The sequence below is a fragment of the Poromitra crassiceps genome, assembly GCF_964638095.1.
Source record: "Poromitra crassiceps genome assembly, chromosome: 5".
In the NCBI taxonomy this organism is placed as follows: Eukaryota; Metazoa; Chordata; class Actinopteri; order Beryciformes; family Melamphaidae; genus Poromitra; species Poromitra crassiceps.
The window spans coordinates 50,621,606-50,637,482 of record NC_139642.1 but is presented as its reverse complement, the minus strand read 5'-3'; the positions used below and the strand labels follow the sequence as shown (position 1 = coordinate 50,637,482).

General features: G+C 48.7%; 1 protein-coding gene across 1 annotated transcript in view; it reads right to left on the bottom strand.

Moving 5' to 3' along the window:
* Positions 1 to 14,595, bottom strand: part of npas1 (neuronal PAS domain protein 1) — a gene marked incomplete at both ends in the record, with an annotated part of 45,942 nt that extends 31,347 nt beyond the window's left edge. Inside the window, 2 exons of the mRNA XM_083636964.1 lie at positions 10,161 to 10,396; positions 14,501 to 14,595. Coding sequence (XP_083493090.1) covers positions 10,161 to 10,396; positions 14,501 to 14,595 — 331 coding nt within the window. The remainder of the gene's footprint in view (positions 1 to 10,160; positions 10,397 to 14,500) is intronic.
* Between the last annotated feature and the right edge of the window lie 1,282 nt (positions 14,596 to 15,877).

Below are 15,877 nucleotides of genomic sequence, written 5' to 3'. Positions count from 1 at the left end.
GAAGCAAAAATACTCAATTTGGAGTCTGGCGCCGCAGGTCTCCATAACTGGGATAAGCCCTCCCCTGCTCTACTCTGCTCTCCCATTTGAGCGACTGTTTCGGTGGCAGCCGGATGTACGCTCCCGGCTTATTACAAGCTCTGTCATTGGCTCCGACCATGTCAATCAGAGCGGCTTCCGCTCCCTCCTCCCTGTGTGTCGCTGTAAATAGTGCCCTGCCGCCTCGCCTAGCAAGCTAACGGCAGAAACCTACACGCTAGCTCGTTGCTACACGGTGAAAACGGCAAATTGGATTGTTGGAAACTATTTTCCAAGGTCACTGCCGCTAAGCGCCGCCCATCGCAATCTCACTATGGAGACCTGCGGCGCCAGACTCCTTGGACGGAAGGGAGAGGAGGCTGGCCAGCAAGACTAAGCCAGAGGTAACACGGGGGCGCGAACCTTCGACCCTCGTGTTGGTAGGGATGGAATCTACTGCTGCACTACCCGGATGCCCTATCCTTAAATATTATAATCTCATGTTTAAACTTCTGGAATATTTGTATCATCATCATCATCATCATCCATAAAATAGCCAAAGTGCCGTCTGTGTGATTTTGGTCACAATTTTGATCCCACCTTGTGAGATTTGTGATGATTTTCAATGATGTCACTGCACTGACATGATGTCACAATGTCTATGACATCTTCAGTGATGGTCACTTGAGTAATTGTGATGTCACTGATGATGTCATAATGTCATAGACATTGTGACATCATCAGTGACATCACAATTTCTCTCACTACTGATCACTCACTGACGTCATCAGTGATGCGCACTGAGTGATGTCACACAAGCACTCCATGATGTGATCAGTGCTGGTCACTCAAGCAATTGTGGTGTCATCAGTGAGTGATGTCATCAGTGATGCGAAGTTGAGCAAATGTGTGCTGCTTATGCCAATAGGGCAGTCGAGGCCACACAGCAGCTGAGCTGCCACACAGCTCGCCCGCCCTGCCCTCGCGCTTGGGCGCGAGATTTCTAGTCTTGTATCATTCTAGATACATTTAGTGGATTCAAATAGAGCATTTAAAATAAGGTGACCAGATTTCTCAAATGAAAATCGGGGACATTTCCAGTCCGGCAATCAATATATCATTAAAATATCCAATGTTATTACCTATGAAATAGAAAAGGGGGATGATTCCGGTTTCATTTATTAATAAATTAATACGAAGAGGCCCCTGGTGCCCCTCACCCCCCCCCCCCCCCCCCCCCCACACACACACACACACACACACACACACACACACACACACACACTCACACACCTACACACCTACACACACACACACACACACACACACCCACACACACACACACACACACACACACACACACACACACACACACACACACACACACACACACACACACACACACAATTCACTGTGCCCCTTTACAAAATGTCAAAGTGTTCTCCAGCAGCATGAGGCCTGGCTGTCCGAACCTACAGTGCCGAATGTTTTATGAAAAGCCTCCGATCTCAAAAAGTATTTTCAGTGTTACAGTCCTAAGTGCTTTTTCATTGTTCAAGATTTCCTGGGCCAGCAGGAAGCAGCATGTGCACTTGTTAGATGATCAACGGGCTACATAGACATGTGATGCTGTGATATGCTTTTAACCTGCCCGTAAGCCTCCCGCAACCTTCCTGCTTGAGTGGTTGGCCAGTGACGTCTGTAAAGGGTAGACTCAGGGTACTCATAGAATCCATTCTCATTCAGATATCTTGAGGTGAGAGCGGTCAGGGGTCCCCTTTGAAATGGACCATGCTGGTTTTTCAAAATTCATTATTTAGTCCCCTTCCCGACAAGGTAGCATGGCATTGTTGGTCCCAATGGGTGCTGTAGATCTTACAGTTCCATAGCCTATAAGTATCTTCACTCTAGACTTAAGAATGAGCCCGCTAGAGCTAGAGTCATATTGACCGCAGACGCCAGTAGAAAATCGGGGACATTTTCGGGGACAGCTCCAGCCGGGGACAGGTCACCAAAAACGGGGACTGTCCCTGAAAATCGGGGACGTCTGGTCACTTTAAAACATGTGCATGTAGCCTACAGTATTTGTATAAACCTGCGAGTACACGTGATATCTGTGATCGCTACTTTCCTTCACACTCCCCATTTCATTAGCTTCCCCAGGCTAGCTGCTTTCATTAGCTTCCCCAGGCTAGCTGCTTTCATTAGCTTCCCCAGGCTAGCTGCTTTCATTAGCTTCCCCAGGCTAGCTGTGTGGTGTCATTTCATTGTGGGAATAGGGGACAGAAAGGGACGGGGGAGCGATCGGACACGTTAATTATAGTCTGACTGACTCACAGGTCAATTCTCAGGGTCTCCCCCCAGCGCTCCACAAGAAGAACAGATAGAAATTTCATTTGAATGATTTTCATTATACCTCTGTCCAATACATAATTTAGTCCCCCGTTAAGTCCATGAGCACTGGGACCATGCACACACGCACACACACACACACACACACACACACACACACACACACACACACACACACACACACACACACACACACACACACACACACACACACACACACACACACACACACACACACACACCATCTTCCTTTCCTCCCCCTCAGTGTCAACCTTTTTAACCAGGTTAGGATGTTACCATGGGAACCAAATAGATAACAGACGCAGTGGCCTCTCTCTCTCTCTCTCTCTCCCCCCCCGTCTCTGCCTCTCTCTCTCTCTCTCTCTCTCACCCCCCCCCCCCTCTGTCTCTCTGCCTCTCTCTCTCATGCTCCTTCTCTCTTCTTATCCTTCATTGTCTCAAGTTTGGCTCTGTTGCAGGAGTTGCAGCCTGATCACCTGCCAACTTGTTTACTACCATCCAAATGTGACGCTTTTGCTGTTCGACAGACACCGAGAGAGAGAGAGAGAGAGAGAGAGAGAGTGACCCTAATCGCGACGTCCTTCTCTGGCACAATTATCTCCTCACTCTGACATCCATCCCTCCCTCCCTCCCTCCCTCCCTCTATCTCTCCATCTCTCTGTCTCTCCTCTGTCGCTCCCTCGCTCCTTTTGCGGTCGAACATAATTTGAGTGCAATTAACTTCCCTTAAAAGCCCCGGCTTGCTTTAAAGGCTGTGAATTAGAGGGGAGGCAGACTGCTGGTGGAGAACGTGGAAAGGGGGGAGACAGAAGAGAGAGAGAGGTGAGGGAGACAGAGAGGCAATGAAAGAACGACGGAGGAGGAGAGCGGCGCGGAGGCGGAATGAAAGTCAATGTCACCACGCAGCGCCGGGGAGAGACGGACGGAGAGAATAACGGAGAGAGGGAGAGGAGTGTTTGACCTCACTAACACAGACAGTAAAACACTTGAGCTGGCCCTGTTGCTGGCAATGAGTTGTCATTGTATTGTACCTTGTAAAAGGACTGAGGGGTTCAACTGAGTTGCCAGACCGGACCCGGATAACGACTGACATGTTCATGATTTGCACACAGAATTTAATCCACTTGAATTTGTGACTCCATTTAAGAATTTATGAAATTTGCTGCGATGCTGCATACAGTAACAAATTAAATCAGACAATAACGGTCCACCATTGTATCTTATCTTATCTTATCTTGTCGTATAATTTAAGTAAGTGAAAATATAACTGGGATGTCAATCAATGAAATCATGACCACGGGATAAGGGGGGTAGATTCGACACAAACACACATACGGTAATGTTGAAGCACTGATAAAGAGTTCAAAGATAGAGAACAAGGAAAGAACTCAACTATCCCCCAAAGCACAATTGACCCAATATGGAAAGGTTTTGAAATATAAATTATCTCAAATAAATGGGTTTTGTCCTTGAATAGTATTGCGCTGTGCAAACAGGTACGCACACATACAGATGCACAAACACACATACAGACGCATAAACACACACACATACAGATGCACAAACACACACACACGCACACATACAGACGCACACATACAGATGCACATATAGAGAATGGGAATGAACATCTCTGGGTGCTTTTACTTTTCCTCTCTTCAGCCTTTCCTTTTCGTTTGCTCCTTCCTTCCCCTATCCCTCTTTCTCCCTCTTCCCTCTCTCTCCTCCCTCTCTCTCGCTCTTCCCTCTCTCTGTCTCTCTCCTCCCTCTCTCTCTCCTCCCTCTCTCTCGCTCTTCCCTCTCTCTCCTCCCTCTCTCTGTCTCTGTCCTCCCTCCCTCTCTCTCCTCCCTCTCTGTCTCTCTCCTCCCTCTGTCTCTCTCCTCCCTCTCTCTCTCTCCTCCCTCCCTCTCTCTCTCTCTCTCCTCCCTCTCTCTCTCTCTCTCTCTCGCTCCTCCCTCTCTCTCGCTCTCCCTTCCATCTCTCCCCTCCCTCTCTCTCCCTCTCTGTGAAGGTCATGCAATTGATTTTCCTCTGTCTATTCATTTTTCAAGACTGGCTTTGAAACGTGGGAAGCAGACAAAAGCCACACTGCCCCCTCCCCCCCTTCCCTTCCCTTCCCTTCCCTTCCCTTCTCTTCCCTTCCCTCTCCTCCATCCCTCTCCTCCTCTCCTCCATCCCTCTCCTCCATCCCTCTCCTCCTCTCCTCCATCCCTCTCCTCCTCTCCTCCGCCCTCCACCTTGGCTCCTTCTCCGCTGCCCCTCGCCTCATCCCAGACCCCCGGATAAGAGGGAGTGTGGGGGAATGCAACAGGGGGGCTGCCACAGCAATTCACCCCTTTCCTCTGGGCTTTCTCTCTCCTTACCCTCTCTCCTCTCTCCCCCCCTCCTCCTCCACCTCCTCCCTGCCTCCCCTTACCCTCTCTCCTCTCTCCCCCCCTCCTCCTCCACCTCCTCCCTGCCTCCCCTTACACTCTCTCCTCTCTCCCCCCCCCCTCCTCCACCTCCTCCCTGCCTCCCCTTACACTCTCTCCTCTCTCCCCCCCCCTCCTCCTCCACCTCCTCCCTGCCTCCCCTTACACTCTCTCCTCTCTCCCCCCCTCCTCCTCCACCTCCTCCCTGCCCCCCCTTACACTCTCTCCTCTCCCCCCCCCCTCCTCCTCCACCTCCTCCCTGCCTCCCCTTACACTCTCTCCTCTCTCCCCCCCCTCCTCCTCCACCTCCTCCCTGCCTCCCCTTACACTCTCTCCTCTCTCCCCCCCCTCCTCCTCCACCTCCTCCCTGCCTCCCCTTACACTCTCTCCTCTCTCCCCCCCTCCTCCTCCACCTCCTCCCTGCCTCCCCTTACACTCTCTCCTCTCTCCCCCCTCCTCCTCCACCTCCTCCCTGCCTCCCCTTACACTCTCTCCTCTCTCCCCCCCCTCCTCCTCCACCTCCTCCCTGCCTCCCCTTACACTCTCTCCTCTCTCCCCCCCCTCCTCCTCCACCTCCTCCCTGCCTCCCCTTACACTCTCTCCTCTCTCCCCCCTCCTCCTCCACCTCCTCCCTGCCCCCCCTTACACTCTCTCCTCTCTCCCCCCCCCTCCTCCTCCACCTCCTCCCTGCCTCCCCTTACACTCTCTCCTCTCCCCCCCCCCTCCTCCTCCACCTCCTCTCTGCCTTCCTCCTCAGCTGGATCTCTGACCACATTCCACTAGTGGAATTAAAGCCATGCATCACACTTAAAACCCTGCCAATGCATTGTGTGGTTGGACTTGTTCTAACCAATGTCCAAATTAGCGTCACATTTTGCCTCGGCCCCACACAGACTGTGTGTGACCTGCTTGTGAAATTTCCAAAACAATTAATTGAGAGATTGATGACATCAGATCCAGTCTATGAGATGAATCAGTCTAATGGCATCTTAGTACATACAGATGGCTCACTATGGAGCCAGATCCTCTGTGGGCCCTAGACAGAAGCACATTTCATATTTCTATACCAATTATCCATATTTGGGGTCAGAGGAATACAAAAATAAAATCCTCCGGCAGAGCGGGATAACTCATTCTTCATTCTTCTCGCCCATGAAGGAGCACTTCAGCCCTCTAGTTAGTTTAGTGACAGAGCCTACACCTCGCTTAAGCGAAACTATCCTCGATGATGAAGAAGCCACTTTTCATCACTCGACTTCAGCCTGAGTCACCCAGTGACAGTAACAAGCCAGTCACCGCCGTTGGAAAGCGGCCAGTGTTCTCAAGCCGGATTTCACTGACGCTATGGCTATCGCCCACACTAGCCGAAGAAAGAGAGTCCCCTCCCGGTTCCCCCGAGCCTCGCTCCTGTCTGTGTGGATTATCAAGCATCTCTGGCCGGGACCCTCTCCCCTCTGCATAAGGTGCCTCGGCTGGTTCCACGCAAGCCGAGCTTCGGAGTCCCCGGGCTCGCACGATTCAAGCATGCCTGATGCAAGCCACCGCTTGACCCACACTTCACCCGTCCGGCTCACCCATGCCGTGGTTCCCCCGGCTTCCGCCTCCTGGGGCTCCCAGGCTGAGCTGACATAATTGTGGAGGACATTTTGGAGCTGAATGATGGGCAGGACGAAGGCGGACTCCCCCTCATCTCAGACGAGGATGATGGTGACGTTTACGATCATGTCTTCGATACTGAATCCCTGGTTAACCCCAGCGCCGTATCCAATTCCACTTCCATGGTGAGCGTGGGTATCCCCCACCACAGCGGGAAGTCTGGGAATCACCTGACCAGAGGTTGCCCAGCCCTCCAGCGGTCACAGGTTTGACAGCTTACCGCCTGCTGCGGCTAGGGCAGCCAGGAAGCAAGTGATCCCGTTATTCTCTGAGGTGGTCGACATCCTCAAGACTGACTGGGAACCCCCAGACAGCAGCAAGGCTTCAATCCCCCTGGCATCGCCTCCTTGGAGAGCGAGGATGCGAGCAGTCAGGGGGTTTCTCAGCTCCGCTCAGTGGAACCGGGGGCGGCCTCCCACCTCCTCAGCCGGGCCAGCAAGGGAGCCAGGGCTGCCTCCGCCTTCATCGCCCTGAAGGTCACCGGCACCAACCTGCCGGCCAAATGCGTCTGGTTCCGGTCCGGCCTGACCCAGCGTGATTACAGGCCTAGTGTCACCGTCACCAGGGTGCTCAACGTCACTTCCTTTTACAAGATCAAGCTCTGTAAGCAGTGTGTGGAGACGATGGGTGCAGAGACGCTGCGTGAGATCCTGCTGTGCGAGGAGCTGTCCCTCCACACCCAGCGCATCACCATACAAGCCACGGGGAGAGTCATGGGCACCGCCGTCCTCCAGGAGAGAGCATGCTGGCTGGCCATGGCCACTAGCAATGAGAGAGAAAGGGATGCCCTGATCGACTTCCCCATCTCCCCGAGCGGGTTATTTGGCCCCTCCTTGTCTTCCCAGGAAGACATGGAAACGGAGCTGACAGACCAGCGCTGGACCACAGGACGCAAGTTCGGCGATGAAAGAACACCCGGCCAGCAGCCTTCAAATCTCAGCCTTCAAATGTAGTATATCTGTAACATTTCGTAACATTAAGAATCGGTCCTCGTTTATTCCTTATTTTTATTTTTTTACCTTTATACGGTGTCACTGGTAACACCGGTGTTGTCAAGAGTTTATTAACCAGTGGGGAAATGTGGACACTGTGGCATCCCTAATCTTAACCCTAAAGTTATATTCATAACCTTAAGTTTCACTGTGTCGGTCGAAACGCCTGCATGGCCATTTTCCATGACCTTCATTTAGCTAGAATGGGTTTCTATGTTTTGACAGTCTATTTCTACGTATGTAGCTAGAAGTGCTTATCATCATTGTGAAAGCAGGCGCACCTCACATCGATCTTCCTGCTGTGCTTCCAGGCCACGTGCAGGATGGTGCACCTACAGTACCTGCACCTACCTCTCAAAACATCATGTATTTTCTATCAAGGCCAAGGAAACCTGCAACACAGAGGCAACACAATACACCATCTCCAGCACGTGTTCAAGGCCACAGCTGTGTGTGAGTGTGGTCGAGTGCACCGTATGACTGAAGATGGTTGCCGATTTCAGTACGGTACATTCAAAGTGTGCAGTCTTGCATGGCTGATTTATAAAGGTGTGAGTCCCATGCTAAACATAATATGCTTTTGATTTGGATGATGTTGTCTTATTTATGGCTAAAGCTCACAATGTATGTATTATGTATGTATGTTGTATCTTATATTTTGGTCTCCTGGAAGTTATTGCAGAGAGTAAATGGCCAAATGCTTATTATGGCTTATTATACCATTATATCCAATATATCTTATTTCCCAGAAAAGTGTGGAACATACCGTGGAAACAAACAAACCAAGCCCCACACACAGTCACACTGTCACACACACATAAACATGCTATTAACATTATTATATATATTTTTTTTTTGCTCACAGTCCTCAAATTACACATATGCACTCACAGGAACACCCATAGACAAATACACATGCACACACGCGCGCGCGCGCACACACACACACACACCCACACACACACACACACACACACACACACACACACACGCACACACACCTCTAATTGTAGCTGCATCATTTCTCTCCAGTAATAGTAGCAATTAGACAAGCTGTATAATTACACTGTCCTCGTTATATAGTTAATTTCGGTAATTACAAATCGCACCAATAGTTTCCTCCCTCTTTGTGTATCTCTGTCTCTGTCTCTGTCTCTCTCTCACTCACTCACTCACTCACTCATGTATGCATGCATGCAGGCGCACGCGCACACACACACACACACACACACACACACACACACACACACACACACACACACACACACACACACACACACACACACACAGATTCTATTAGACCACAGAGTGTTTGTATGTTTATATATATATATGATGTGTGCTTGTGAATGAGCATGCACTTGTGTGCTCACACGCATGGATACCAAAAGTCATTATGGTCGCTAATAGGAGCCTGCATAATTGCAGAAGTCGTGCTGACAGCATGTTTGTGCTGTGGGTTGTCTGCTGCTGTGGGAGAGGCCTATAGGTGGGCAGATGAGAGAGACTGCTTTTGATAGAGAGAGAGAGAGAGAGAGAGAGAGAGAGAGAGAGAGCTGAATGACATGCAGTGCACAAGCCTGGATATCAGCGATGTGTGCCTGTGGGTAGCCAGCAGCCAGCCTCTCCTCCCCTCCCATAGCATTTTCTCATAGGCTGTACTGCATGAATCATCAGCGGAGAAATGATGCATCACAGACGTGTTTCATTTAAGCAGGCGTGCAGCAGGCACGCTGCTGTCGTCAAGGTTACGCTTTTATTTATGACTTTTACTTTGTTTCATTTCCTCACTGCCAATCAGTCACGGACAAAACGGTGCATTCGACTCTTGACAGATCCAGAAAACAAAAGACTAAATGATACCCACTGTTCCTACTTAGGAAGAGCTAAAAAATATCTCAAACTTACGTACATGGAGTTCAATCAACATTTAGGTTGAGGTGCATGCCTTCAGTTAGAGAGGCTTTCTTCTGATGTGTATCTCAGTGGGTTCACTTCAAACACTCACATAGACTCATCAATAACAAACAGCATTCTTATGAAGATATCTACCCACACAGCAATCTGGCCACTAGCGATGTGGTATTGAAACAAATAAAACGAGACCGAAATATAAAAAGATTTAAAAAAGGGGGCGTCCGGGTAGTGCAGCAGTAGATTCCCTGCCTACCAATACAAGGGTCGCAGGTTCAAGCCCCCTCGTTACTGTACCTCCAACTTGGTCGGGCGTCAATACAGGCACAATTGGCTGCTTCGGGTGCCTGTTCGAGGTGGGGGGAATAGCGTGATCCTCCCACGTGCTACGTCCTGCCAGTGAAACTCCTCGCTGTCAGGTGAAAATAAGTGGCTGGCGACGTACTGCACATGTATCAGAGGAAGCATGTGCTCGTTTACGGGGGTGGTGCAATGACCGGGACAGCAGAGGGAATTGGCCATGTACGATTGGGGAGAAAACGGGGGGAAATCGAAAAAACCTTAAAAAAGCTCAGTGTACACAAAATAATTATTTGTTATATCGTAATTTCTGTTTGTTATGCAGATAACACCATGTCCAACATATGTGACCTAAATGAATTGCATATTCTTGTATAAATAATTTCACAAATGTAATGCAGATCCACATTACACTGAATTGAAGGGCAACACAAAGCATGGTGTCCAGACGGTTAGCCAACAATCTCACCCTATTGCTGTTTCTCTTTCGCTTACCTTTGCAGTTGCTGTCTCCCTCCAGCAGAGGGAGCCAGGGCGGGTCCCCCTGGCTGGCAAAGGTGCGCATGTGCAGGTAGCTGATGGTCAGCCGGATGACCGAGGCCTTGTCCAGCTGGCTGGTGATTGCCCCGGGCAGAGGCAGCATCTTGGCCAGCTCGAAGAACTCAAAGTTCTCCTTCCCCCGCCGGGAACGGGCCGCATTACGAGACTTCTCTTTACGCAGGTTCTGCAGACTGGGAGGTGACATTAGGGGAAGGGGGGGAGGGGGTTGGAAATGGGGAGGATAAAAATGAAATAGATGAAAGCAGGGAGGAGAGGGGAAACAGGCAGAGTAAACCATTTTATGTGAAGCACTTTGAATTGCCTCTGTGTATGAAATGTGCTATACAAATAAACTTGACTTGACTTGACTTTAGATTGGCCCACAGAGCCACTAATATCCATAAACTACTGGCGTTTTCTTCAGTCTAAAAGTTGTTTAGTTTAGAGTAGACGATCGATTGACCCTGCAACCTACACGGCTCAGAATTCGGCTGGCGATATATTCGGCTGGATATAATTACTTTAAATTGTCTTTACATTGTGTCCAATGGAACCCAAATGATGGAATATGCCAACAGGGGAAAAACAAGAAAAAAGAAAAAAGTGTCTCTCCGATGAGACGACTTTCAGTGCTGCACTTACTGAACCAGCGTGGAGTCAGCCAGAATGTAAGTAGGTCACTCGCTTTAGGGCTTTCAAAATAAAACCCTTGTAATGTTAACAATATTAATTTTGAGTAATACTTTACAGCCACAGTTTCAGTCCATATGCAATCTTAACATCACAAATATTTTGATACAAGGTTTGCTGCTTCGTTCGTTGAAATACCCTTTTCTCCTCCAACGTGCATCAATAGGCTATTTACTTGTTTAAATGACATTATTTTGAAAGTTTTAACCGGACGTTTCCATTTGGTTTTGGCTGATGGCCTGATGCTGGGCCTGGGCAGCCGTGTGAGCAAGCTGCTCAGGGAGGAGGGAGGGGGAAGAGAGAGAGCGCTAAAAGTTTCAAAGATGATCACCCCATGCTGCTTTCCTACATTTAAAAAGTGTTACTTTTGATGTAAAAAAGAAAAAGAAAAAGAAAAAAGTATAAGATGAGAGAAGCTTGGGGTTTCTCATAATGGCCATTTACTGACCACTAGGGATGTCACAATATATCGTCCCACGATATATCGCGATATCAAAACGTGACAATATGTATCGTTGAGATGAAATCTCATATCGTGAGAAAAAGAAGCTGAACATGGTGGCACTGATCTGCATCTGATTGCATGCTCGCTCTCCTTTTCATCGCTTTGTTTGAACAGACGAGGGACGTTACAGACAAGGAGGATGAAAATGGTGAAATGACTCAAATTAGCGTGGAGGATGTCCCCTCAACTTACAAATCGATCGCAAAAAAAGGATTGTTAAAATATCGTATCGTATCGTTATCGAGAACCCAATATCGTATCATATCGTGAACTGAGTGTATCGTGACACCCCTACTGACCACCCGTTGATTGACTTGTGCTCTGGGTAAAGGACCTGTTGATTGACTTGTGCTCTGGGTAAAGGACCTGAGCATCAATAGAGAAAACTCATTTCATAAATACATATAATGGTGATAATGGCTCCTGCAATTCACGTGAAACCATCTCCATTCTGATCCATCTCCTGCAGATTGGCCTGCTGATTACAGACAAACTACCTTTTTCTATCGAGCAGAGCAGAGCCCTAAAATTGCCATTTGCTTCAAAATCCATACATGCACACATAGACACATAAACACACATTCACACGTACACACAGACACACAGACACACACACGGTATCTCTCACTTTCTATCCCCGCCTCTCTCTCTCTCTCTCTCTCTCTCCCCCCCCCCTCATCTGGTCCCGGGCTAGTGAGCTGAAGCCGTGATTGAGGGATCAATAGGAGAGGGAGGGGCAGAGTGACAGAGGGGGGCCGGGGCTCAGGTAGCCTGTCTCTCTGATTGGGTATTGACTCTCCTCAATGGGGCCTGAGTGGTGGAATTATGTTGTCACAGCCACTTCACAATTTGTGTCTGTGCTCTGCAGGAATAAAGTGTGTGTGCGTGCGTGCGTGCGTGTGTGTGTGTGTCTGTGTGTGTGTGTGTGTGTGCGTGTGTGCGTGCGTGCGTGCGTGCGCGTGCGTGTGTGTGTGTGCATGCATGTGTGTGTGACAGAGAGAATGAGAGAGAGAGAGAGAGAGAGAGAGAGGAGAAAGAAGAAACAGCATTTCTCCCCTGTGTCTGTGTCATTGATTCTCGTCCTAAAAAAGACCACCGGTGGTGTGTGAGTGAATGCATGTGTGCCTGTGTGAGCGCAAGAAAGACAAAAAAACAAATAGACAAGGAGCATGCATGTGCCTATACGCTGCACAGTGTGTGTGTGTGTGTGTGTGTGTGTGTGTGTGTGTGTGTGTGTGTGTGTGTGTGTGTGCGTGTGCGTGCATGTGTGTGCTCTTTGTCTTAATCAAGCGACACATCCGTTGTATTTCCCCCTGCTATTCTCTAAGGTATGCAAACAGGGTGTGTGTGTGTGTGTGTGTGTGTGTGTGTGTGTGTGTGTGTGTGTGTGTGTGTGTTGTGGACTCACGCAGCCAGCCTCTGTAACATCTCATTATTATACTGCCTCGACCCCAGCCACCGAGAACAATCGATACACACACATTGATTGTGCTTAGTTTTTATATCCGCCTATAAATGACTGGCCATTAATAATTCCAGCCAAATTTACTTAATCTCCCGCTAAGGGGGAGGGGCTTCACAGCTGTGACAGGGCTGGCAGCTGATCAACAGCACAGTTTATATGGAGCACTGGAGAGAATAGAGACACGCTTTGTGTTTCATTGATAGCAAGTTCTTAAATCGCTCAGTGTGTACAAGGCTGTTAACGCATGGATTTCAGCTGGCAGAGATTAATTCTGGGCATGCACGCAGGCTTATACAGTGTGCTCGGCCTGTGGATGTGTGTGTCTAGGTGGGTTTAACGTTGGGGACACACACACCCAACTTAAGACCAGGTGATTGGGCACGGCTTGTGCAATTGGGGACAAAAGCTGTGTCCCCCGTTAGTGATTTGGGGTCAGTGGTTAAGGTTAGGGTTAGGTTAGGTTAAGGTTAGGTTAAGGTTAGGTTAGGTTAGGTTAAGATTAGGGTTAGGTTTAGGCAAGTCGTGGTTATGGTTATGGTTATGGTTAGGGTAAGTCTCCAGGGAATACAGTCTATGTAAATACCCCCAAAGTTACCTAAGGGGCAGTTTACACGAGGACGGTTTCCTATGGTGACGGGGAATTATTGTATCGTTAGTGCCTCGCTTTTAGACGGCGACGGCGAATTCGTGCTTAGGAAATTACACATTTTGAAACCACCCTCCAGAGTGAAATTCTTCGTTACGCTCCCCGCTGATCGCTCCATGTACGGTAATCGCTTTGAGACGGCTCATTTCAAAAACTCTGACTTGCCTGCACACGCGACACACGCGATTACGCCATAGCCGTGCGCGAGTTGGCAACCATTTTCAAAATAAAAAGTCAGTATGAATGAAGTTTGGCAAAATTCAGAATTAAGCTACACTGCGGCCAACTTCAGTTACATGTTCATAACGTTACTGCTGCGAGGAGCCGATGGCTGTACCCGGACGGCATTTAACGTTAGTTACAAAAGCACGTCGACAGTGTTTTCTCACTGCCAGTAGCCGAACTACAGTAGGGTTTGACAGATAGCTAGTCCGACCGGTGTCAGCACAGTCAGCGCTCCCGGTCCTCGCTGCTCGTTAAAGATTTCCAATAGGCCTTATTCTGATAAACTGGTCACATATATGTTACGTTCTCACCCGACAAATATTAAAACTTTAAAACTGTTTGGGTTTTTTTTTAGCTTGAAAACAGCTTTTTGGCTAGTCTAAATGACTGCGGAAGGCGTACTCTACTTCCGTGTTTAAAACCGGAAAGACGATTACGAAATGACGTCATGCAGAAGCGTCCTTGTATGGGCAAATAATAAGGTGATCACACTGCCACCTAGCGACCTGGCATGTACATTACGGCGTTTTAAAAATTCAACAGCGCTCATGTAAACAGGGAGAAGGTGTGAAGGAAAAGGTGTGAAGGAAACGCTATTGTGTTGTTTCTTCCAGAAACTGTCCTCGTGTAAAGGGCCCCTAAGAGCTTAACTGGCTGCTGAGGATGTGTGTGTGTGTGTGTGTGTGTGTGTGTGTGTGTGTGTGTGTGTGTGTGTGTGTGTGTGTGTGTGTGTGTGTGCGTGCGTGCGTGCGTGCGTGTCTCACCATGGCAGGGTGGGGGGCTTGGCCAGTAGTCCTTGTAGGAAATCCCACTCCACACTCACACACTTGCCCTCACTGACAAACGGCATGGTCGCCATCCTTCTTCCAATCACGCGCCGACGCTGCTACTAACGAAGGCTCTGATTGGCGGAGGGCGTGATAGACTCACACCTGGGGATTTGTGAGACAGAGAAACAGAGAGGAAGTGAATAAAGAAGGGTAAGACAACAGGTTAAGATGCTGCTTCCTGGTGGCTCAGTCTGCTACTGTATTTATCATGTGCTTATCACAAATCTGAGAAAAACACTTGATAATATTGTAATGCACCAAGTGATGACCATAAAATCATGACAAGCACTTTATACATGGGAGGAGACAGCAACATATTTACAAGCTGCGACAGCGAGGCTGGTATTGTTTTCACCTTGTGAGTCTGTGTGTGTGTGTGTGTGTGTGTGTGTGTGTGTGTGTGTGTGTGTGTGTGTTCACGTGAGTACTTTGCCAGGTGTTTATATGTCTGTCTGTCTGTCTGTCTGTGGACAGATTTAGCATTTAAAACCGTGCAAGATGCAGTCGCGAAACTTTACAGGTGTGTAGATAACATCAAAATGAAGGTGAGGTTGAAAATGGGTGTGATCTGAGTAAGGGGGCCGGCCCTCCAACATGGCGGCTCTAGTGTCCTCTAGAGAGAGAGTGGCGTCAGCGGAGGACCAAAATGCGAGACTCATTAGCCAATGAACAGCCAGGAATGGGCCTCGCACTACTTTTGCATGCTAAAATAAAGCTGATAATGTACAATTTGATTCAAGGGGGAAAAAACCCTTTCAGATTACAACACAAACTGTCTATTTTGCTGCAACTCGACGGCGCTGCTTAATCCAGGACCTTACTTCCTGGAACTCTTGAGAGTAAAAAACTGGTCCATTGGAGTGAATGGAGATGTCGGCACTCTTCTATCTACACGGCTCTGAGGGGCTCTAACCAAGATGGCAGCGGCCAAAACGCCTTCAGAACGGGAGATCTCAAACCAATGGGTGACGATGTCACACTCACTGCGTCCATCTCTTTTGACAGTCTATGGTCCCACTTTTTGAACTGACAAATGTTTCTCCATCGTGATTTATTGCATACCATAATTTGTTTATCAACAAAAACCTTCCCGCCTCAAGCACGCAAAACTGCTTTTCCAATATACTGTAGAGGAAACGCTGTCCAAATCAGCTGTTTCCATGCAGCTGCTCTAATTTCATCCAATACAATTTGCATAGAAATGCTTGGATGGAAACCCGTCTTATGATTCCTTACTTCATCTATCTGAAAAAATGGCTTATGGCGGTTTGAGAAAGAAAGAAAGAAAGAAAGAAAGAAAGAAAGAAAGAA